The sequence below is a fragment of the Macaca nemestrina genome, chromosome 4, assembly GCF_043159975.1.
Source record: "Macaca nemestrina isolate mMacNem1 chromosome 4, mMacNem.hap1, whole genome shotgun sequence".
NCBI lineage: Eukaryota > Metazoa > Chordata > Mammalia > Primates > Cercopithecidae > Macaca > Macaca nemestrina.
This window is the reverse complement of record NC_092128.1, coordinates 121388178-121413664: the sequence shown is the minus strand read 5'-3', so window position 1 is coordinate 121413664 and position 25487 is coordinate 121388178. Positions and strand designations below refer to the sequence as shown.

The 25487-nt window shown below is 48.0% G+C and overlaps 1 protein-coding gene across 8 annotated transcripts in view; it reads left to right on the top strand.

The window, feature by feature from the left end:
- The window catches only part of LOC105492381 (cordon-bleu WH2 repeat protein), a 300253-nt gene extending 275268 nt beyond the window's left edge, over positions 1–24985 (top strand). For all 8 annotated transcript variants that reach the window (XM_011759456.2, XM_011759450.3, XM_011759453.3 and 5 more), the window contains 5 exons: positions 9219–9316; positions 10578–12457; positions 13544–13663; positions 14825–15088; positions 23599–24985. In XM_011759456.2, the coding sequence (XP_011757758.2) occupies positions 9219–9316; positions 10578–12457; positions 13544–13663; positions 14825–15088; positions 23599–23616 (2380 nt within the window). In that variant the 3' untranslated portion in view covers positions 23617–24985. The remainder of the gene's footprint in view (positions 1–9218; positions 9317–10577; positions 12458–13543; positions 13664–14824; positions 15089–23598) is intronic.
- Positions 24986–25487: the final 502 nt, after the last annotated feature.

Here is a 25487-nt window from a genome sequence, read left to right as displayed (position 1 = left end):
AACACATACGCAAGTTGGATGTGGCCTGTTCCCAGACTTACACCCTTCTAAAGACTGAAGGCTGCATCGATTGTTCCACTTCTTTTTGGGACAAACAAGATTACTTTCCTTGCCTATTCGCCAACTTTGGAATATAGTTGCAGCTACTCAGGTATTTCCTGTGCTTGAAAAATATCGATTCACACATAAAGTTGGGAATGAAGAGAGAATCTGCCTCTTTTGATGAAAATAGTGTGTTCCAGGGACAGGCTCGGCATTCACATCTGGAGTGAACCCTGTCGAAAGCCAAGGCAGCACAGGGGTGGTAAAGGCAGGGCTGGCGGGGACTGCCCCGGCAGCAGAACTCAGGTGTGGCCCGATGGAGCAGACCGGTCGGGTGGTCACGATCCCTACAGTGAGGACCCATGCCTCAGGGCTGACAGCCCAGACTCAAGGTGAGCTCGTGAGAGCACAGAAACCACCACTGTTCACAGGGGTGTGGCCCTCACCTCGGCCACCTGCAGAGAAGAACCCTATCAGAACACTAAACAGCAGCATCCATGTTCAGACTCTGGCAGTCGAGAGAAACAATAGCAAAGAGGAGGTTTTCTGACAGGCAGTGTGAGCAAAAGCCTGGCAGAGCGTCCCTAGTTGGCACCTCAAGCTCCTCTTTCATTGTGCCCTGAAACACATACCCAACCTTGATCAAGAGGAGGCTGCCCAGAGAGGGCATGACCACCATTCCCGGTGCCCTGTCCCTGATCCCCGAGCCCAACCTCCTGGCCCTACCCTGGATGACTCCCATACCTGGTTTCTGCAACTCATCCTGAGCCGCCCATTTGTGCTCCCAGAACCCGTGTTCATCTTACATGGCAAACGATGAAGATGTAGGACATGGCTGTGACATGAGCCCTCTCCATCCCCTCTGAATGCCAGGTCTTAGGGGCTCAGGCAGAGCCGAAGTCACCTTCTGTCTGGCTGGCAAGGCCAGGCCTCTAGGCTGGGAGTGGAGTTGGATAGGTTGTGAAGCTGTCCCTGGTAGCCCCAGACATCTTCAGCTTGCAGAAAGTCTCTGCTGTAGTCCCAGTCATCAGGAAAATGAGGATTGCTCATGGTTTATCAACTTGGCCAAAGTGGTGTCTTCTGTTGCCACCCCTCTGTTATTTGGGTATTCACTAAACACTGTTTGGGAACAGCCTTAAGACCCTTCATCACCTGGGAAGACCCAGGTGTGTAAGGTCTACATCGCTATGTTCTAGTTTTCTTAGTTATTTCTCCATTCTCTGCACCCTACGAAGGTCAAAATCATCTAGACTCCTTTGGCTAGGGATGACTGGGTTCACACATTGACAAACTGGAGGCAAACACCATTTCCTCAAGAGCTCTGCCACCTGTCCAAGGAGAGAGCCATATTGGGCTGGCCACAGCTAAAAACTGTCCTGGTTCAGTTGCATCTTCACTTCTTGGGTTGTGTGCAGTTGTATTTAGGGGCTCGACTGGCCTCGCTGCTGCTGCAGCCCTTACTTCATACATGGCAGCATTGGTGGGCTCCATTTGGTGTCCTTGGAGCCGAGGCATTAAATTGAAGAGCCTAAGGAATACCATGCTTCTAAGAAGAGCAAGTGTGAATGCTTGGTAATAATTGGAATATGTTGCGCATTGGCTCATGCCTGTACTCCCAGCACTTTGGGAGGCTGAGGCAGGCGGATCACCTAAGGTCAGGAGTTCAAGACCAGCCTGGCCAATGTGGTGAAACCCCATCTCTACTAAAATTACAAAAAATAGCCAAGCATGCTGGCGGATGCCTGTAATCCCAGCCACTAGGGAGGCTGAGGCAAGAGAATCACTTGAACCCAGGAGGCAGAGGTTGCAGTGAGCTGAGATCACACCACTGCACTCCAGCCTGGGTGACAAGAGCAAAACTCCATCTCAAAAAATAATAATAATTGGAATATATTATATGTGCTGCTGCAATTTGAAAAGAATATGTTTTTCACGTCATTTGATTGCATCCGATTATAATTTTTCACTGCAAAATAAATCTCAGTTGAAATTTGACCTTGTAAAGGGAAAATCAGACTCCCAGAGTCTTCCTCTCAACATAGTACAGCCAATGAAGAAACTCCTAAGGAAGAGCTCAGCCCAAAAGCTGAACAGGAATAACAGAAATGTGGTGGTTGCATTTCATTCTGGGGACACCTGGGCATGGCCCTCAGGGAAGGTCCTGTGTGCCTCACACATAGCTCTGCCATGGACTACATGGACCCACAGACTCTTATAACAGGCATATGTCCCTTATGTATGACCCCAGCCAATGCTCCTAATACTTAAAGAGTCACTTAATGTGAAGATTGAAGAGTCTGCATTTAGACTGCTTAGGGAAGGAACTGCCCATGGCTGGCAGTGGTTTGCCCAGTGGCTTCACCTCTTGGTTCAGTTTCCTGGTCAGTAAAATTGAGATATGCACTACCTCCCCTTACAGTAGTGGCTGATACATTGTTAGCCTTCAACGATTGGTACCTGGTGTTATTGTTGCAGGTATTGTTATGTACAACTGACTGAGGAAGGGGAGAAATTTGATTTGTTAGGTAACCTTTGTATCTTGTATCTAGCTCTGATCATCTTCCTCTTTATTTATAACGTGTTTGAAAAAGATAAATAGACACATATATATGTGTGCATGCATATGTGTGCATGTATTTGTGTGTATATATATGTGTGTATGTATTTGTGTGTATATATATGAGAGAGAGGGAGAAAGAGAGAGAGATGGATGGGGAAGTAGAGGAGACTGTTATCTCCTCCTACCTGCAGGGGAGGAACAGTGGAACTAGCACTGATTATAAACTCTTGAATTCTGAAAGCAACCTTGCTGTAATCAGGCAATATCTAACTCTGTATAATTATTGTGAAAATCTGAGTTCTAGGGTTCCTTTTGGGAACATCAATTCCACAGGAATGCTGTGAGGAGTAAAAGAGAGAGATTGAATAAGTGGGTGTCAGGCTTTTTTTTTTCTTTTTTTTTTTTTTTTTAAACTGTAAGGCCAAACTGTAATCATGTGCAGAGCCACCAAAGGTAGAGAGCGTAGCTTCTCCAGTTGAAGGGAGCCTCCCTGGAGTGCCTGATGTCCCATTTCAGCCTGGAAGCCTGTGCATTCCTTCTCAGCCCCCACTTTTCGGTGCATGCTGGGGATGGTGGCTGCAGAAGCGCTTTATGAGGAGCTGTGCCATTACCTGCAGGCTTGTGGCTATGAGGAGCCTTAGGGGACTGAGGGCCTGTGGTGAGAGGTGCAGAGGGACCCAGATCACACCAACCAACCTCTGAAACCTGGTGGGTGCAGAAACTTTGTGACACAGGAGCATTTAGAAACATTTGGCACCACCTAGAACCTTGAAACTTCATTGTTGACTGAAAGGTGAGTATGCAGCTCATGACTATGTGAGAGTGCATAGATTATGTGCAAATATTATGCCTTTTATTTTTTTTTGAGATGGAGTCTCACTCTGTCACCCAGGCTATAGTGCAGTGGTGTGATCTTGGCTCACTGCATCCTCCCCCTCCTGGGTTCAGGCGATTCTCCTGCCCCAGCTTCCCAAGTAGCTGGGATTACAGGTGCGTGCCACCATGCTAATTTTTGTACTTTTAGTAAAGACGGGGTTTATCCCTGTTGGCTAGACTGGTCTCAAACTCCTGACCTGAAGAGATCTGCCCACTTTGGCCTCCCAAAATGCTGCAATTACAGGCATGAGCCACTGCACCGAGCTACTATGCCATTTTATACAAAGGAATTGAGCATCCACAGAATTTGGTATCTATGGGAGATCCTAGAACCAATCCCCCTCTCCTCAGATACAGAGAGGGTTGCGTAACAACTTTGTGACTACTGGATCATTTAGAAACATTTTCTACACTCCAGACCCCTTCTAGAACCCTGAAACTTTGTCACTGCATTTACAAAGGACTGTTTAAAACACGTGTGAGACCTTGGAGAGCTGCACCGTCCAGTATGTGTGTGGCTGCTGAGTGCTTGCCAAGTGTCTGATCCAAATTGACATGTGCTGTAAGTGTAAAATATACATCAAATCTGGTACAGAAATAAAATAATTTTATATTAATTATTTGCAGAAATCACTAGAGTATTAAAATTAATTCTACCTATTTCTTTATACATTTTAAATATTATTTTTTTTTTTTTTGAGACGGAGTCTCGCTGTGTTGCCCAGGCTGGAGTGCAGTGGCCGGATCTCAGCTCACTGCAAGCTCCGCCTCCCGGGTTTACGCCATTCTCCTGCCTCAGCCTCCCGAGTAGCTGGGACTACAGGCGCCCACCACCTCGCCCGGCTAGTTTTTTTGTATTTTTTAGTAGAGACGGGGTTTCACTGTATTAGCCAGGATAGTCTCGATCTCCTGACCTCGTGATCCGCCCGTCTCGGCCTCCCAAAGTGCTGGGATTACAGGCTTGAGCCACCGTGCCCGGCCCATTTTAAATATTATTATAAAAAGATTTTAAATTATACATGTGGCTTATGTTGTATTGGGCACCATTGTTCCAGGACTCTGAAGCTTTGGTAATACAGGAACATTTACAAATGGACGGGGGAGGTTAAGCACATATGACTATCATCAACTGCATATTTTCCCAGGCTTCTTGCCTTTAGTTTATCAAGTAATCATTTTGAAATCACAGGGGTTGGTTTGGTTGTCATTAGCAAATTGGATTGCTACCTAAAAGCAACGTCTTTCTCCTCTCAGACTTGTTTTTATTTCATTAATTCTGCCATTGTACTAAATTGCTTAAGGAAACTCTTCTAGCCTCATCAAAAAGAAAAAGTGACTTCATGTGCGATGAACCCATCTTGTACATTTCAGATTGGTCAGATTCAGCCCATTCTCACTCATAGCAAATGAAAACAACAAATCAAAAAGCGATTTTGGCTCCTGGCACTAACTGAATGTGACTGCCCCTAGTTCTTGTTTTTGCTGGAGGCTGAGCTGTGAATGCAGAGGCTCAGCAAGCCCTGCACACACCCGGCTGGGTGGATCGGTCAGCCTGCCACCCTCCGACCACCCCAAGAGGCTGGGCCCAAGGACGCAGGTCCACTTCCTGGGCAGACTCGGGTTTGAAACTTGCCGGTGCTGAGCCATATCCCCCATATCGCGTGCCGCAATAGTCTAAACACTCATGTTCCCTGCAGAGTCCCCAACACTGTGTAAGAAAATAACTCTGCAATACTTACTCAACACATGCAGCCTGGTATCAAAATGTCTGCCCTGTGTTTGTTTGCATTTTATTTTCTTGGTCTTAAGCCAGAACAAACTGTCAATAAGGAACATGTCTAAAGATTGGGGTATGTGTTGTGGGGAAAGGAAGCCCGGGAAGAAAGCATCTGGGCAGGTTTACTTTAAGCTAACAGAGGCTGATGTTTCTTGCTGACTGCTAACTCTTCAGGGCCACATACCTAGGGCTCCCCTGCTAAGCCCACACAGAGCTGGCCTCCAAGCCCAGTGACTAAGGGCATAAATCTGGTGATTTTGCAAAGAGAGAGGAATGTTTATAATCCATTAGTAACCCTTTGGAGAGAAGTAGATGGGAGCTAGTAAGGAAGGAAAATACTGCTGTCTCTCCCTCCTGCTTTTTTACACTGGAAAATAAAATCACTACATTGCCATTGGCTCTGGCTTTTGCTAGATAATCCATTCGTACATGCTCAGAACGCAGCCGCCCTGTATTGCATCAAGAGAAGAGCAGGCTGCTCCTCTTTCTTCTCTCAGAGATGCCAAGAGCTTGGCAGCCTCTGGAGAAACACCAAACAAGGTCCTTGGCTGCCTGGTGGCCAGACCTTCCCTCACTCCACAGTGCACACAGGCTGAAAGCTCCTAGCTCATGTCCACTCTTTCTTTTCAGGGCAAGCAGGGCCCCAAGGAGCCAGCCCCACACTGAAGTGTTGGGGAGCAAAGCTGGAGCAGAGGTGGGATGCAAGGTACCAGCAGAGCCTGGAACCAAGCAGCAGCATCCAGGGCAACCCCTAGAGTGTCAAGTGAGGCCGACGGTGGGAGGGAGCTGGACAGGAAAGAACACAGGGATGAAGGACTAGGGCTGAGCACAGGGTCCCCAGACTCCAGAAAGGCAGCTGTAACTGGCGGATAGGGGAGAAACCAGCTGAGAAGCAGCTCCAAGCGCCTGGAACTGGGCTCCTGCTGTTTCTAAAGGGCAGGGAGCCCAGAGCCTGGGAGGAGGAAGGTGTTGAAGGGCTGAGACTGTTCAGACCTTGTGCATCCTCTCTGTTACAGTTTCAGGCTGACAGCCACACACTAGGATTGCTAGGCACTCAGTAATAAAATAAAGTACTTAACTGTGTGCAGTGTAAGAAGAATGCAAACTCTTGCAGGAAAGAATTCTTGTTCACTAAAGGACAAAATTATGCTTTTAAATTTTCTCTGGCTAAAAATTTGCTCTATCACTCAAGCTGCTTTGAACTCAACCAAGCACAGTTCTAAAGAAAAAAGGCAAAATATTCATCCTAATTCAACCTTTTCCTTAAGTCACGCTGGTTGGTTTCTTGTCTAGATTTCTGTCTCCCCCTTGTCCAAAGGTATTTGCTATTTTTATATTATCACAATGTTTCTATATATGTGTGTGCTGATTTCTTCCCATAACATGCTAACATAAGCATGGATCTGTGTTTCTACATAGACTTGATGATCATCATATTTACTGATTTTAATGCCCTTTGAAATGTATATGTAATAATTTAGGTAACTGCCTACTGCTGGACATTCTAGAATTCTAACATGAACATTGTTGTATTTGTATTTTTCCTTCTATTGGGTTTCCTTAAGGTAGATTATTAAAAGAGAGATTAATGGGCCAAAGTTCTTACAAAGATAAAGTGATTTTTGTTTTGTGTGTTTTTTGATATATATTTCCACATTGCTTTCCAGTTAAAATCTGTAGCAACAAGTGTGGGTCTCTCAGATTTCATCACATCTTCAACAGCTTGGGGTGGGTTTGGTTTTGTTTTGTTTTGCTATTTTGCAAAATGGTAGAATCAGTGGAGTTTTTATCTTACATTTTTTTTTAATTCTTATTGATAGCATTATGTGATATCATTATGTTCCATTCTCATAGTGAGTGACGTGGTCAAGCATACTTTAAAATAAAGGCAAATACTTTGAAGTAAAAGTATGTCTGTAATTTTGTTTGGCTGGGCTTTAAGCATCCTAAACTAAGAGCAAGCATTTAAAAAGTTTTCCATCTTTCCAAGCATTTAAATCTATTTTCCATTTCAGATTGCTCTTTTATATAGCAATTTCCATTTTTCTCTGCCATATATTTTATTAAAAATTTAAATATATTTAAACCATCACATTTCATGAAAGAGAAAAGCACAACCTTAGTAAAGTGCATTCAAATAATTAAAGTCCGTGGCAAAAGTAATAGGGAAGACAGTCATGCACCTCTTGTGGTCCTTATTAATGGGTCCACATGCACACACATCTCCAACCAGCCCCCTTTGTGTAGCTTGTCAGAGGACATTAGCTGAGACTAATCTGGAAGCCACTTCCTGGCTCCCAAATGGACATAGTCACCAAATAAGAAAGACTCATTTATCAGAATAAAAACTTTGCTACGTGAGGGTTGTGCAAAGCTTATTTCATGCATCATTATCTGGGCCTGATTAGCAATGATGGAAATTGGTCCTCAATTTTTAACAATCAGCGGAAAACAAACCTTCAGCTTTCACTGAAGATAGACAATTGCCATAGACATGTCTCTGTATTTTCTGCACAATAGGAAAATAGAGGCAAGAGCCCTTGCAAAGACAGTTTTTAAATTGTTTTGGCAGCAGTTGTCTCACAGATGCCATTGTCCCTGTGACGCAAATAAAGCCAGATCCGGCTCTCTGAGCAGACGGGTTGACATCTTCCTGGCTGCCCCGTGCCACAGGGGCCACATTATTATGTGTTGTGGCCCCAGATGCAGCTGGTCGTTCCTGGGCTTTGGGGCAGGAGGCCTGGTTCTGGATGCCCGTGTGACCTGGGCAGCTCTGTTTCATCTCTGTACCACAGTGACAGCAACACTACCTACCTGAAAAACTGTCTGTGAGGGTTATAAGAAGATAATTGGTGCAAAAGAGCTGTGTTCGGGGGCTGGCACAAAGGCATGCAGGCAGGCCTCACGCTGCTAGGAGCTTCCTCCTGTTGAGTCTGAGAGGGGACCTTGGGAAGGGGCTTGCAGGGTCAAGGGTGGAGCGGTTATTCCTGTTACTGTTGCTGTGAGGTTTCTTGGCCATCCTCATTATCTTTATGTCCCAGTTCAAGATCCCAAGGAGTACAGCTCTTCAATGGGCATTATCAAGCCCCCAAGCCCTGCCCCTGCAAGTGGCATTATCAGGCTCCCTGTCACCCACCCAGGGTAGAAATTAAGCCAAAGTAAACATAGAGTCTGTAAAAGTCATTTATAGTCGGGGAGTGAAATTTCTCGTTTTCTGAGTATGGCAGGGTGGGTCACTGCTAGGGGGGACACAAATGGAGGCTGAGCTTATGAAGTTGGTGGGACTTCTGGGAACCCTCCTCCATGCAGCCCTGCACAACCCTCCCCGTGGGCCTCCTAACAGCAGGCAGATCCTGCGCCAGAGGTATGTAGCCGTTATCACTGGGACCTCGAACGATGCTGCACTCAAATCCCCAAGTGCCGAGGAACAGCCAGGCTGTGCATTGTCGAGGTGAGGTGGACCAGCCCCCAGCCACGTGCACATACTTGGCCTCCAGATGGCTTCATTCCTTCTTGCCAGGTGCCAGGTGCAGGGAACTTGCTGTAGTGCGAGGCAGAGATGCAAGCAAATCCTGGATCACATGAACCCGTCTTTTGTGCAGTGGAATTAAAACTTTGACTTCAGTCTGCAGAGTGAATGAAAGCTGTGTGTGGTTTGGTTACTTTTAACACTTTGGGGCCACACACACACCATATATCACATGCACACCACATGCAAGACATATACTCCACACATGCACACATGGCACCTGCATCCCACACACACCTGTGCACACGCACGGGGGACACACACACCCATGAACAATCTGCGTCTCCGTAGTTCTGAGGACAGCAGCAGTACAGTGAGTATGTGACTGCTTGAATTTGAGTATGAGCTGTTCTATCCTCAGATATTCCTGGAAAGGAGTACATTAAATCAATAGTAAGAGAAATGAGTGCTCCTTTCTCTTTGGTCTTCCCCAGAACTGAAAAAGCTGCCACAGCCTCAAATGATGAAGAAGACCTATTAATTACTGGACAGTTCCATAAAACCCTTGCAGAACTTGATGAAGACCTGGAAGGTAAGAACCACCTGATCTACTACTTTGATATTATGCTGCATGAAAGTAGGTGCCAACAGTAACTTCCTCTGAGCATACTTTGATGTATCTACGTGAGGAAACGGCCTTCAGAAGGAATTCCAGGCCAGTTTGGTGAAAGCCTGGATGTGAGGCACACACAGTTTTCCAGTAGACTGCTTTTTATCTGGGCCGCCAAGCAGTACCTGGAAACATCCAGACAGCTGCTTACAGTGTGCTCTGAATAATACTAATTCTGCGCATTAAAAAGTATGCTGCACATGCTAAAGAATAAAAAGGGTGGTGCAAAAGATAAACAGATTTCCTCATTAAGACTTCTCTTGATTTGCTAATATATGGCATCTCAATGAGAAATAGCCTTTTGACCACAATGAAGCCATTTATAATGGAGCATCTCATGGCACTGCTATTATATTGATATATTTTGGGGAAATAATACTGGAAGGCCAAAGCAGATGGCAAATAATTGCAGTAAACAGCTAGGGAATCTTTCAAACAAAGCAGCTATGTTATTTTCTCCAAGGCATATGTTGAAAATAAACTAAAAATTAGATATTTATCATGCCTTAAAAAGAGAGAGAAGATAACAGACTGCAAAACTGACGGGTTGTTTTTGTCTGACTCACTTTTCAGTTTCCTGTCCTGAGAATGTATAGCTGACAGAGCTAAAAATCTGAATCAGCCATAGTGTGTCCCGCAGGTTCTGACCCCATGACCATTGCATCATTTGGTGCTTGGAAGAGCAATGGTAATTCTGAGATACTCAAGACTTAGTCATCTGCTTCCTTAAGAAGTTAAAGCTAGAGCCCGTGGTCCTCTGGATTCTGTTGTGCTTCTAGTGGACATGAGAAACATGGAGGTCAAAACCCAAAACTCACTTTCATGTTTCTATGTTGAGATAGTTTTTCCAGAGGCTTGGATCTAGAAATCGATTTTTTTTTTTTTTTTTTTTTTTGAGACGGAGTCTCGCTCTGTTGCCCAGGAGTGAAGGATGTTGGCAGCACGTTGTAACTGAATACCTTGCCTTGAAACATCATGGATCTGCAAACAGCTGTGTTGAGTAATGAAAGTTGAGATTCTGGCCCCAGGCATATTATGTAGATTACAAACCCAAATAACATTTTAAAACGTACGTAAATAATGTATTCAACAGTAACCTCAGGGAAATCAAAGTCATGGCTGCAATTACACTAAGTAATTGGCGTGGGAAACATCTGTGATTTGTGTTTGTCCCTCTTTGCAGAAATGGAAGACAGCTATGAAACCGACACCAGCTCCCTTACCAGCTCCATCCATGGTACATCCAACCACTGCCCACAGGATGCCATGGTCCCTCACGGCGACACAGATGCAATCCCAGTAACATTCATAGGGGAAGTTTCAGATGATCCTGTGGATTCGGGGTTGTTTTCCAATAGAAACAACAATGCTGGGTCTTTCAACTCGGAGGGTGTTACCAGCAGGAGAGCCTCCCTGGCGCCACTTCAGGCTGAGCACAGCCAGCCCCCTGGAAAGGCAAGGGAGGAAGTACCTGCCCTGCACCCCGCTTCCCATGACATGGGAAAAGGAATCCGTGTGGCCTTATCCAACATCTGTAAAGACGGAAATCTAATGGAAACAGCGCCCAGGGTGACTTCTTGTGCTTCGAATCTTCACACAGACAACCTAAATGCAAAAGTGAAAGACAAAGTGCATGGCTGTGCTGACGGGGAAAGGACTCAGGCCACAGAGAGAGTGAATTCCCAACCAGTGAATGAAAAGGAGGGCAATGATAAAAACGCTCCCCTGGCACCAGCGTCATGGCACCAACGAGGCCAAAACCCAGGGAGAAGCTACAGACTGAAGCACGGCCTCACAACATATAAAATCATTCCTCCAAAGTCAGAGATGCGATGTTACGACAGAGACGTGTCCCTCTCCACCGGCGCCATTAAGATTGACGAGCTGGGGAACTTGGTGAATCCCCACACCACCGGCATCAGGATCATTTCCCTGTCTTCGTCTGTGCCTGAAGCAGAATCTCAGCCCATTGGGAAAGTCAAAGAGTTCTGGAGGTGCAACTCTGTGGAAAAGCACCTGGGTCGGCCCTCGGAGAACCCTGCCAGGGGACCCTCCTCCCCGCCTGTGCGCACCCAGACGCAGCATCCAGAGAGCAGACACCAAGCAGACCCCAAGCCAATATTGCCCCAGCAGCAGTCTGCCCACCATGAGGGCCGGAACCCCCTCGAGGAGGGGAGAAGCCAGCCCCCCACCATGGGCATGCGTCACGTGAAGGTGCCAGCAGCTCACAACACAGAAGTCACATTTCTCAAGCCTCAGAGAAGAACATCCAGCCAGTATGTGGCCTCTGCCATTGCCAAGCGCATAGGACCCCCGAAAGTCCATGCTGACGTGGTAAGGCCGCACGGCCATGCCGAGAAGGGTTATGCAGGCAGGGTGCCAGTGCTGGCTGCACCACCTGTAACTGTGAAAGATGACAGGACCTCCAGCCCACACTCAGAGACACAAGGTTGGAAGGACGGTGCCCAGCGGCCCTGTGTCACTCCTCCTGACAACCATGGGGAAGACTCAGCAGTGGGAGCCCCTCCTAGCAGGGAGGTCAGCAGCCCACACAGGAAGTTGTATACTCAGGATGGACCTGCTGCTATCCACAGAAGCTCCTGTTTTTCACTGGTTCAGTCTTCCCAGAGGGATGGTGTTTCTGTGGGACAGAGCTGTGGTTTCAGTGGAAAGCAAAGCACAAGTCACCAGGAGGCCAACTCAGCATCTGAACCCAGACACGCACCTGATGGTACAGACCCACCCCCTCCACACATGTCCAATGCCCAGGCCTGCAGCAGGGAGCTGGCCAATGGCTCTGTGCATGCCCCAGGCCGCGGCAAGCCTTCCCATCCTCCAGAAGGGTCTGGCACAGAAAGCCACATTCTCCTAGAAAGAGAGGAAAAGCCCAGTATGTTCTCTACAGATGGAAATGAAACAGACAGTATTTGGTCACCTAGTATTTTTGGGCCGAAGAAAAAATTCAAACCTGTTGTCCAGAGACCAGTCCCAAAAGACACATCCCTGCACTCTGCCCTGATGGAAGCCATCCACTCTGCAGGAGGGAAGGACAGGCTACGCAAGGTGAGGATGGCAGCCTCCAGGGCAGGCTGCGGAGAGGTCTTGGGCAGGCCTTCCATACCTGCCCACTTCAGTGCACGGGTCTCAGTCTCAGAATAAAGCGGAGGAGAGAGAGAGACGGGATGAGGATAACACTGAGGCTTACCACACAGGTGTCATTTTAACTAGAATTCCCTGCCTCCAGATATTTGTACTGAACTACTAAAGGGACAAAATGGATGGGTGTGAGACTAGTCCACACTGACTTCAGGCCCCTGGCTGCCCCATGGGAAAGGTAACAGCCGGTGATGTCCATCTACAGGGCCAGAGGAGTGGAGAGGCCAGGGGCAGGACCATGTGTATGCTCATCCTTGAACAGTGGAACGGGGGAGAAAGTTCAGGCAGGGCCACTTCTTTCCCATATGCATTTGTAGCAGCGGCAAACTGTCATTCTTCAGTAACACAGGAGTAATTTTAGGACACGACTTGCCCACTGTCTAGGCACTTAACATACCACAAGTATTATCTCATTTGCATGCTACACCAATGCTGATAATAAGGAGATACTTCTTCCATTTTGCAGATGAGGAAACTGAGGCACAGTGAGGCCAAGGGGCCTAGTCCAAAGTCAGGCACTAGCTAGTGGGGGCCATGGATTCTCTTCTGGGTCTGCAAGATGTAAACACACACATCAGCTCTGGAACGCTAGGATGAATAACAGGAATGATCTGCCATTCAGAGGCAGTTTGAAACTACCCCAGATACGCAGCCTTTGATTCTTATGTGTGCCTTCTCATAGACAGGGGTATAAAACTGACCCTATAGGTCTCAGCTGACGTAAGTGGATTTTCTTTCTTTTTTTTTTTTTTTTTTTTCCTGAGACAGAGTCTCACTCTGTGGCCCAGGCTGGAGTGCAGTGGCACGATCGTGGCTCACTGCAACCTCCACCTCCTGGGTTCAAACAATTCTCCTGCCTCAGCCTCCCAAGTAGATGGGATTACAGGCATGAGCCACCGTGCCTGTCCCATGAGTGGGTTTTCTCATGAGCTGCCTTACAGTTCGCATTTCTCCATGTTCTCAGTGAAATATGTGACACTGTTAATATTCTAGACAGCAGAACACACCGGGGAGGGCAGGCCAGTGAAACTGTCCTACACGGAGGCAGAGGGCGAGCGATCTGCACTGCTGGCAGCTATCCGCGGGCACAGCGGCACCTGCAGCCTGAGGAAGGTAAGAGGTGAAGGGCCTTCCATGGTGCCAGGAGGTCAAACCCACTCACCCCTTCTCCCCAGGCACCTGGGTGGTGGCTCCAGGAGCTTCTGTTCTTCTGAGTGGATAGTGAACCATCCGTCTTTAGAGTGGCCAACGCAGCCTGCCTGAGACACTGGAGTGGAAACCCTGCTCCAGGAGCCTGGGGCAGCCAAGGCAAGGAGCAGTGAGAGCTTCCAGACACTCTCTCAGCCTGTGCTGAAGCACAATTCCTTCCTGTGCCTAGAACTGAGTCACTTGGACACCTGGCATGGCTTCCAGGCTTCACTAACTGGACAAACAGAACTGAAGCCACTGCACACCCTGAAAAAAGTTGTTGCATGAATATAGCGCTGGTTTTTGCACAACCTTGGGAGCCAATATGGACTTGAGTTTAGGGCAGAATGGTCTCGTCTTAGTTTCCAGGCACAGAAATTGAGGGAAAATGCTACTTGTACATCACTCATTAGGTTCTGAGTGCATATCTTGCCCCCATTAATGGGTTGGATATATGTGTCCAGCCTCTATGTCTATTCTTATATGTCAAGAAAAGTCATGAGGTCAGAGAGTTCTCAGTAAGGCAGGACTGCCAACTTCTGGTCTCTGGGGTCAGTTGCTTGGCTGCCGACAGAGCATGGGGGCAGATGTCTCAGCCATGAAGTGGACAAACTTCCTGGGATTATTGCAAAAGAACTATCTCAGGTCCAAGGGTAAGATAATCAGCCGTGTGCTGCTCTCTCAGAACCTTTGGGGACGGTGTCACTGCCTTAGTCTGTTTGGGCTGCTATACCAGAATCCGACAGACTGGGTGGCTTATAAATGACAGAATTTTACTGCTCACAGTTCTGGAGGCTCAAAGTCTTAAGATCAAGGCAGCAGCAGATTCAGTATCTTGTGAGGGCCCACATTCTGGTTCATAGACAGTGCCTTCTTTCTGCGTCCTCATGTAGTAGCAGGGCTGAGAGATCTCCCTGGAGCCTTTTTTGTGTAAGAGCGCTAATCCTATTCATGAGGGCTCCACTTCATGACCTAGCCACCCCCAGTCCTCCTCTCCTCATGCCACTACCTTGGGCGTTGGGATTTCACACCTGAATTTTGGGAGACATTCACTCTATAGTAGTCATTTAATCATCTCATTGCCAGGTGGCATCCTCTGCCTCTGAGGAGCTCCGGAGCTTCCGAGATGCTGCGCGCTCTGCACAGGGCTCGGAAAGTCCTCTGCTAGAAGATCTTGGCCTTCCGCCCCCTCCAGCCGTGCCCCCACCACCTCCTCCACCCTCCCAGGCTCTCTCTGCACCAAGGACGGCCTCCAGGTCCAGCACAGACACCCCCAGCAACACCATGGACGCAAGGCAAGCCTTGATGGACGCCATCCGCTCCGGCACAGGGGCTGCGAGACTGAGAAAGGTGACGGCAACTGTGCGTGTGCATTTCTGTGGGGCCAGAGGGATGGAGGTGTGGCTCAGATCCAGGGACACACTTGCCTGTGGGCAGGAGCCGTGGGGCGGTCACATGGGAGTGGGGTGGGAGAGAGCCGGCGTTGCTGTGTCGCTCACATGTACTGACCAGAGTGGCAGATGAAGGCTCCCGTCCGCGGGTGAGGAAGTCGGCCTCCTGCATGGTAGGTGCCGGCTCCAGTCCTCAGTTCCTTGGTGACGGTGACAAGTGGAATCTAAACCCCACTGTAACCCCAGCGCAGTCCCACCCTAACCCACAGTTTCTACTGGTCCATAGAGAGGATGGAATGTCATCCATTTGGGGCCCCACAGAGCACACATCACAAATTCATGGCCCTCAGCCTGCATGGAAGCCTCCAGCCTTATTCATTCATTCATTCATTCATTCATTCACTCACTCACTCACTCGTACATGCTTGCATTCCAGCCTAATGTTGGACAGTTATGGAATCTGAAGTCCCTTGGGCAGAGCATGCACTTTCTGGATCTCCCCGGCTTTCTCCCCAGCTTCTCACAGTTTGGTCTTGTGCTGGTCTGCACATTACTGCCCACCTGGCCCCTGCAATAGAATTCCCAGATTAAAGGGCTGCTTGGGCCAGATGGCTTCTGAGACCTGTTTCAATTCTGATGTGATTCAGTAGATGGACTGACCCTCCGTCCCTGCCCATTCCTAGTGAGTGTGGGGAGTTATGCCAATCACTGGGAGGCTGGAAAAAGATTTTACTTTCTGAGTGATTATTTCCAGATCCTAAGCTTATGTTTTCACTTGTATCCAAGGGGTTAGTGCTAAAGATTATCCTCACTTTCTATATAAAGTAGGCCAGGCTCAGAGGAGTGAGTCGCTTGGCTTGGTCACACAGGGCCTGGACTTAGATGTGGATCAGTTTGGGCACAAGAAGTGCTCATCCCCAGGTCACAAGCTATGTGCTCTGTAGAGAGCAGGTAACCCCAGAGACTCTGGGTAAGCCACTCTCACGTAGGACTGCTGGCACCATGGAGAAGAGAGACAGCTGTCCAGATCTCCCACTCAGAAGCCTCGGGGCACTGAGAACAGAGGAGGCCCCACACCCCGCAGGCAGCCCTACTGTGAAAGGTACTGCCTCGAGGGATGGGTCTCCGTGGACACCCAGAGGTCACAACTTTGTTTCCCTGTGCAAGAACAGCCTGAGCACCCACTGATTCAGCGGCTCTGTGCGCTCCCCAGGGGCTATTTGTGATGGCTCTCGGGTCAGCTCCCCAGAGCTTGTCCCAGTGTGAGGGTGAGGCATTCATAACTGTGTGATGTGGCCCTGAGACCTCAGCCAGCAAAGATGCTAGCCACTCGTCACTGAATGCACAGCCCACCCACAGATACTGGGGAGAAAAATCTCCTTACCCAGATGGCAAGGGATGTGGCAAGTTTTATGCCATCTCCTCAGGATGGGGGGCAATTAAAAATTACTTAAGGCTCTTTGGTTTTCTTTATGCTTTTTTATTCCTATGGAATTTATGTGTTGATGAATGTAAGTACTTATGTAAAATGAGGGAAAAGTGAAGAAATTGGGGTGAATGGCTAAATAGGGGTCATAAAAATGAGCACAAATTCTGTTGAAGATGGCTCTTGAGGTGCAGCTCCGAGGCATCCTCTCTGCCCCACACACATGACAGCCACCGATTTCAAGGGCTGGTCATTGGAAGGCTCTCTGGAGGAGTCTGAAGCTGTGCGGCTGGGATCAGCTCTGTCACTCTACTGATCCCAGGGTACGTTTCTGAGCTTCTAAAACTGTTTCTCAATGTAAGTCCACAGGACATCTGCATCTTGAATCATATTTTTCAGCCTACAAATCTGCAATTTTCCAATGCTTTCCAAGTCACTGTACATTGAGGTTGGAGACAATTGTCTATCTCATTTGAGCCTTTCATGCGTTTTGAATTGCACTGACTAGGATCCCGTGAAGGCCATGACCGCACACTGTACTCACTGCTTTATAAAACTCATCTCAGTGACTGGTTTCTGCATCTTTTTCTTTTACCCTATCCATCTTGTGCAGAGTCATGAAGGGCCTGGGGCCCTGAGAAGCTGAAAGCTGGCCCAGGGTCCACAGCCAGCAAGTGGAGGAGATAAATTTAACACTAGGACTTTTGGCTTCTGAGAATGCGTTCTTCTGCCTTACAGAAAGGAAAAAAAAATAAGTTTGGGACTAGCCCGAAAGAACAGAGGAAGCTGTGCTGTGAGACAGAAAACGAGGAGAAATGCACAGCCACGGAGAGAGAGAGGCCAGGCCTGGAGGAGGCCGTGGGCGTTGGTGCCGCGCGAGGCCCAGGCATGCTTGGAGGGAAAGGTCACCGCGGCTATAAAGTGCTGGCCAGGGCGGGAGCCGGGCTTGTGTTTCTCGCACAGTCTCAGCCATCTGTCAGCTGCTTCAAAGGGCATTCAAAAGTCCAGGTTTTGATTGTTTCTTGGATTAGTTCGAGTCGTGTGGTCTGCCTTATCCACCCTGGAAAGTTATAGGCAATTCATATTTATGTGGTATTTCTGAGGTTTTGATGCCCCGCGCCATTTACAAGATGCTCCCGGGCTGAAAGCTGGGCCCTGAGTTCCTCGGCTGAGTCCTGCGCTGGAAACAACGTTCCCCTCAGTCTCATTATTACTACCGTGCCCGGTGATCCCAGAGCCTTCCTGCAATTGACTCTTTATCAGAGAACCACAAAAAAATCCGCTGAAGAAAGCCTGCCCTAGGAGGACAGGAATTGGGTGATGGACCTGCCCTCCTGGCCTCTGTTCGGCATTCATCAGGGAGACTCAGGTGCAGGGGGCCAAGGTGGCCTCACCTGGACCAATGATTCATTCTCTTGAAGGCATTAACCAACTGCATTTCCTAGCAGTTTGCCCTGTCTGCTCATTTGTGTTGAGAGTAGATCTGTGGTCACAGGAAACTTTGCGATTCGGGAAATGAATTACAATTTTTTTAACAAGCCTGGTTAGATGACAGTTTTCTGCTATGCATGGATCCTGGAGGTTATATTGTCTTTGTAGTAAATACACTTTGGTGTATGGTATGGCATGCAAACATCAAATTATATGGACTTTGCCTCTTATGATTTAGTTTTATTTCACCTTTTGGACTTTTAAAGCTATGCTGGTTGGGCATAGTGGCTCACACCTGTAATCCCAGCACTTTGGGAGGCTGAGGCGAGAGAATTGCTTAAAACTAGGAGTTTGATAGCAGTCTGGGCAACATAACAAGACCCCCATCTCTACAAAATATAGAAATGAGCCAGGTGTGGTGGCACGGGCCTGTCGTTCCAGCTCCTTGGGAGGTGAAGGTATGAGGATTTCTGAGCCCAGGAGTTCAAGACTATAGTGAGCTATGATCATACCACTGAACTTGTATCAGCCTGGGTGACAGAGCAAGATCCTTTCTCTTTAAAAAATAATAAATGAAATTTTTTTAAGAAAGAAAAATGGTAAAAGCTATGCTAACCTTGAGGAAAATACAGTAAATTCAGGGGCTCCCACGGTGTGCAGTGTTCATCGGTTCTCCATAGGTTCTCAGTAGATGTAGAGTTTCCTGGGTCTTCTTTTGGGTGTTCAGCGAGGGCTCCAGAATAGCATTGCTGGGAGCACATCCCGGAATGGAGGGGTGTCCCTGGCTTTCCCAGCGCTGCAGTGCATGAATCTGCAGGCTCTCCTCCTCCCCATAGCAGTGCAGCCTCCTCCTTTTAATGAGGGTGCCCAGCTATGCTGGGAAGGTATTCTGGGACCGTCGCAGGCAAACTGGGTGATTGGTCACCCAACCTGTAATACACAAGTTTCACGTTGGCAGTAATGCTGCCCATGATCAAATACAAAAGGGTAAATTTGATGTAGGAGGAATAATTACCTTAAGAGTGACTTTGCCATTTTTCAAGGCAATTGAAATTGCGTTTGTCTTCATGGTGTGAATCCAGTAATGTCTCTGCCTCTGTATTTGTGGCTGCCAGAGAAACTTCCAGCTGTGTTTCTCCTCCAGCTCCAAATAAGAGCATTTGCAGCTCGGCTGCATGTGTACCCACTTTCTCAGTGGAACACCCACTCCTCCTGAAGGCAGTGTTCAGATCTGCCCCTACCCCACCCCACACTCAGTACTTGCTTCCACTCAGCCCTGCGTTCATATTAAAGGCAAAGCTGTATGCGTCTGACTGTCTTTGTCGATCTGTTTTAAATGCATTATTTCAGAAGGCCTGGAATGTACAACAAGCACCCTCCTAATCCATGTGTATATTTAAAACATTCATGTCTAGTGCTTCATTCCACAGGCATTTCCGGAGAACCTACCAGGGTCCGGGCACTGTCGGAGCTGCTTGTGATAGACGAAAGAAGCATCATCTGTGCCCTCAGGAGCTCTCAGCCAGAGGAAGGGGGCGGGGACGCGGAGTCTTTTCTTGACCTTAGAAACTTTTCAAAAGAAGCTGGGACAGGCTAATCCCGATGACTTGTGGATCTTTCCTCCCAGGAGGGCAGCAGGGCAAGCATCTACCCCAAAACCTTCTTGGAAGTCAAGGTCGTAGCTCCCCTTTGACAGGTGCAAAAATGGGGCACAGACATCATAAGTGACTTCTCCCAGCCCTTCCGTAGGTCCTGCTGCTGCTGGGCCCAGACACCTTATCAGCTCCTGGCTGCTTTGGGAAACGTCCCATTGAACTGAGTTCCAGTCTCTTGTCTGGGCCCTCAGGTGCCTGTTTTCCCATGGCAGGATTAATTGATGCGGGCCACACGCGTCATGACACTTGGCCTTGACCACAGACCTTGTGAGAAATGATTAGACATGTAACAGTAACAGGAGGCCCCCAACCAGGAAAGAGAAAAAACACAGCAACTCTCCTTTCGTCTAAGCCCCAGGTCCTCACATGTGCGTTGGAGAACTCCAACTTGCTGTGACTAGGGAATAGCAGTTTCTATCAGTAGGTGAATGCGACCCAAAGTACAGTTGCATCACCCCTGGGTTTGGTTGCTCCTAATGTAAACCTGTGGTATGCTTTGGTTAATGTGAAATTGTCCTGAGACCCAGGGGTCAGTTCTATCTTTGCAGACTCTTTGCGTGTGACTGTTCTGCTTGTTGCAGCTCTACTGAGTCAGCTGCCTCTTCTGCAAGTAGAATGGGGAGGAACTTGTTGGGAGAAGCACACCTACCGCAGTGACCACCCTCAGGGCCAGCAAATGCTGTTCTCCACTCCTCCAGAGCTGTTCCCCACATTTGACCAGCTCATTCCTGACTTATCCCTTTGTTCCTTGATTAATCTCACATCTTCAGAAAGAAAGCCTCCCTCAGTCTAGATTAGGTTCCCAATACAGCATCCCATAATTTTTCCTTCATAATGCAAACCACAGCTCTAATTTCGCTAGCAATTGGTATGGCTTTTGTTGCATGCTTGCCTCTCCTTCCACATCATGAGTCCCATGAGTCTTGCCCATCATATCACGTGATGGAAGGGCAGACACGCTCCCTGGTGCCTCCTTGATAAGGACACCAATCCTTTCATGAGGTTCAACCCCCATGACCTCATCAAATTCCAGAGTCCCACCTCCTAATACCACTATCTTGGAGGTTAGGATTTCAGCACGGGAATTTGGGAGCACACAAGCATTCAGACTGTAACACTCCCCCTATTAATAAGTGGGGCCCTCAGGAAGCATCTGGCTAAGTGGAACACTGTGTTTGTACAAGTAGATCAGAGGTGTCTAATCTTTTGGCTTCTCTAGGCCACACTGGAAGACAAATTGTGTTGTACAACATATAAAATACACTAACGATAGCTGATGACCTTTAAAAAAATTGCAAAACAAATCTTATATATATGTGTCTCTGTGTGTGTGTGTGTGTGTGTGTGTGTGTGTGTGTGTGTGTGTGTATATATATAGTTTTTGAGATGGAGTTTATCTCTTGTTGCCCAGGCTGGAGTGCAGTGGCACTCACCGCAACCTCCACCTCCCGGGTTCAAGCTATTCTCCTGCCTCAGCCTTCTGAGTAGCTGGGATCACAGGCATGCGCCACCACGCCCAGCTAATTTTTTATTTTTAGTAGGGATGGGGTTTCTCCATGTTGGTCAAGCTGGTTTTGAACTCCCAACCTCAGGTGATCCGCCCGCCTCGGCCTCCCAAAGTGCTGGGATTTCGGGTGTGAGCCACCGCGCCCGCCCTCATAATGTTTTAAGAAAGTTGATGAATTTGTGTTGGGATACATTTAAAGTGGTACCAGGCCATAGGTTGGACAGGCTTGAAATAGATGTTAAATCCCTGCCATGGGAGTTCAGGAAGAGGGCCCGAGGGAACCTAGAGAAGAGAGGGATATGGAGGAGCATCGGGAAAAGGGCAAGTGCGCCCAGTGTCAGACAGACCCGAGTTGTGTCGACTCTCCCAGTTCTTCTGGGCCTTGGGGCTTCACTTCCTCATCTGTAAGACTGATGCAAGGGAGGCGTGAGAGAGCATGCACAGGGCAAGGTCTACATCACCACCACTATCACTAGCACCACCACCACCACCACTACCATCATCACTACCATCACTGCCATCACCACCACGATTACCACCACCATCACCACCACCATGATTACCATCATCACCACCACAATTACCACCATCATCACTGCCACCACCACGATTACCATCACCACCATGATTACCACCACCATCACCACTGCCACCATGATTACCATCACCACCATCATCACCACCATTACCAGCACAATTACCACCATCACCACCACCACGATTACCACCATCACCACTGCCACCACCACCACAATTACCATCACCACCATCATCACCATCACCAGCACAATTACCACCATCACCACTGCCACCACCACCATCACCACCACGATTACCATCACCACCACGATTACCATCACCACCATCATCACCAACATCACCAGCACAATTACCACCATCACCACTGCCACCACCACCACCACCACGATTACCACCATCACCACTGCCACCACCATCACCACCACAATTATCACCACCGCCACCACCACCATCACGATTACCACCATCACCACTGCCACCACCACCACCACCACGATTACCATCACCACCATCACCAGCACAATAACCACCATCACCACCACCACCACAATTACCGTCACCACCATCACCAGCACAATTACCATCATCACTGCCACCACCACCACAATTACAATCACCACCATCACCAGCACAATTACCGCCATCATCACTGCCACCACCACCACCACCACTACCACGATTACCACCACCATCACCACTGCCACCACCACCACCACAATTACCATCACCACCATCATCACTACCATCACCAGCACAATTACCACCATCATCACTGCCATCACCACCACCACAGTTACCACCACCATCACCACTGCCATCACCACCACCACGATTACCATCACCACCATGATTACCACCACCATCACCACTGCCACCACCATCACCACCACCAAGATTACCATCACCACCACGATAACCACCACCATCACCACTGCCACCACCATCACCACCACGATTACCATCACCACCACGATTACTACCACCATCACCACTGCCACCACCACGATTACCATCACCACCACGATTACCACCACCATCACCACCATGATTACCATCACCACCACGATTACTACCACCATCACCACTGCCACCACCACCACGATTACCACCACCATCACCACTGCCACCACCACCACCATCACCACCACGATTACCATCACCACCATGATTACTACCACCATCACCACTGCCACCACCATCACGATTACCATCACCACTGCCACCACCACCACCACCACGATTACCATCACCACCATCATCACCACCATTGCCACCACAATTACCATCATCACTGCCACCAGCACCACCAGCACCACCACCACCACCACAATTACCATCATCACCACATGGAAAGTATCTAGAATACTTCCTGTGTGCTTACCATGTGCCACACGCCATTTCAAGCGTGACACAAGTCCACTGATTAAAACATCAGCTTAACCAAACAAGCAATTTATTATTGTCATTATTATGGGTATGTCTCCAATATAAAGATGAAGAAACTGAAGTTATAGAGGGTAACTCGCCCCACATCAAATGTTAGTCACGATCCTCTCAGGCCCACCTGAGCAGAGGGCAAGTCTTCAGACGCACACCCACACAGCCCAAGAGGCAGTGTCTTCTGTCTGGACCAGAATCCCAGGGCCCACCTCCCAGTTCCCTTGACCTTGGGCCTCTGCATCCTGCTAGTCGTCCTTCCCTGGCAGCCTTTATGAGGAAACTGGAGCATGGAAGGTCTATGAGGACAGCCCTGATCACAGCCTCCTTTCTGCAGGTCAAAGGAATTGGGAGGGGGGTTCCAGGAGTACTGTTGCAAGAGTGGCTGTGCCCAGAGCTCTCTAGCACAGGAAGATCTGCATCCTGGGCTTATTGACAGATACCAAATAACTGTGAATCTCTCTTCCCTGCAGGTGCCCTTGCTCGTGTGAATGAACAGAGGCCAGAGAATTGCAGAAACCCACCTGTAAGATGCCCACAGGCATCACTCAAGGAGTCTGCATAGCCAGGAACATCAAGTTTTGGTGTTACTTTCTTGTCTACAGGCCAAAATGTGCGCAGTTGATTTTCGGTGTGTTCCTGTATAAACAGCTCGAAAGGAAAGGAGAAGATGCTGCGTTGCTGCGCAGCTCATGTGCCAAGGAAATGTGTTTTGCCTCTGAATATCTTAAGTTGCTAATAAATGATTCTTGTTGGCAGGTTAATGGGACTATAAATGCTGGAGCCCAACACTCACACTTAATTATATTTATGGGCAAAGTGAAAAGAATCATGCCTTAGACTGATTTTGGACCTTTGAGACTTTTACCACATGCAGATGGAGGAAACCACTTACTGATTTAAGATCTTTTGAATTTTAGAAAAAAATATATGAATCAGTTGGAACAATCTGAATGTGATATGCTCCATGATGCTGTGTGTTTTGGTAGTAAGGAAAAAAAAAAGAAAACATTGGGAAGCTTTTCAAAAGTAGCTTTGATAGGTAGTAAAACTACTGGATTCTTCTTCCTCAAATACTTGGGGCTAACACTTCACAGAGGGTCATAGTCCATGATCTGACCAATTGAGTTTTTTAAAATCAACTATTACCACTCAGAAAACAATCCTACGTGATCATGTGGCCAGGGCATGCCTGAGTCCTCCAAGGGTGGCGGGTGGCTGAGGTCACAACACCACTGGAGTGGATGGGAAGTGCCCCACATGGACATCTGTTCCCCAGGCTATGAAGTGACATAGGCCTCCTCCATGGTGTCTGTGTACAGAGCCTGGTAACTTCTCTAGGAGCCTTCTGGAATCCTGCAGAGGGTCAAGGAGCAGGGATGTTGGATGCCCGCCTATCACAGAGTTCAGATCAAAGTTGCACTGAGAGCATCACAGTTTTGGTTCAGACTTGACACGTTTGCCAACAGCTTGTTGGCTCCCTTTGTATGATATCGTGGTCTTCTCCTAGCACATGGTGCCCAGTCACCAATATTTGTAATGAGGTTTAACTACAGCAGTAGTTTTTCATATCTATATCTCTAAAACATTTTGTTATATTGAAAAAAAACAGTAATAGAAATCAAGATGTGTTGATGAAATAAAATCTGTATCTGAGTGAGAAAACAAGTATGGTGAGGTCACTTGAATGTTTCACAGCGATCTCAGATCTGGGCCTCAGGTAGAATGGAAGCTGTTTTGCATTCACTGATGAACGTTGCTAAACTCTTGGTGAGGCATGAGCTGCCAGCCAATTGCTCTTCATCACAGCTGTCTACTACTTGTCTTTTAGCGCCACAAATAAAAGGAAAGCAAATCTCAGCTGTTGTGTGAATTTCATACTACAGTCGGTTTGGATACCCCTTTTCCAGAATGGGAAGGACGGATTCATTTATTCAACCAACAATGTTTCCGGCTCCCTCCTGCACTCCTCCATTCCCTGGGTTACATGCAGCTGACAAACAGGCAGAAATCCCCACACTTGTGAAATTCGTGTTATGTTACTATGGAGGAGACAGATCATAGATGTGATATAAGTAAGCAAAATGTTGAGTATATTTAGATGCTGATAAGTATAAAGAAGAAAAACCATCAGGAAAGGGGGATGAAGGAGACAGGGTGATGAAGAAAGGCCCAGTGAGAAAGTAACCATTGAGTAAAAACCTGAAGGAAGTGAGGGAGCAAACTCCAGATGGACACATGACTGGCAGCGAGAAGAGTGAGTGCAAAGGCCCAGGGGCAGGACACTGCCTGGGTGTTAGGGGCACAAGGAGGCCACTGTCAGGAATGGGAGGTCAAGCAGAAACAGTGTTGCTGGCCTCTG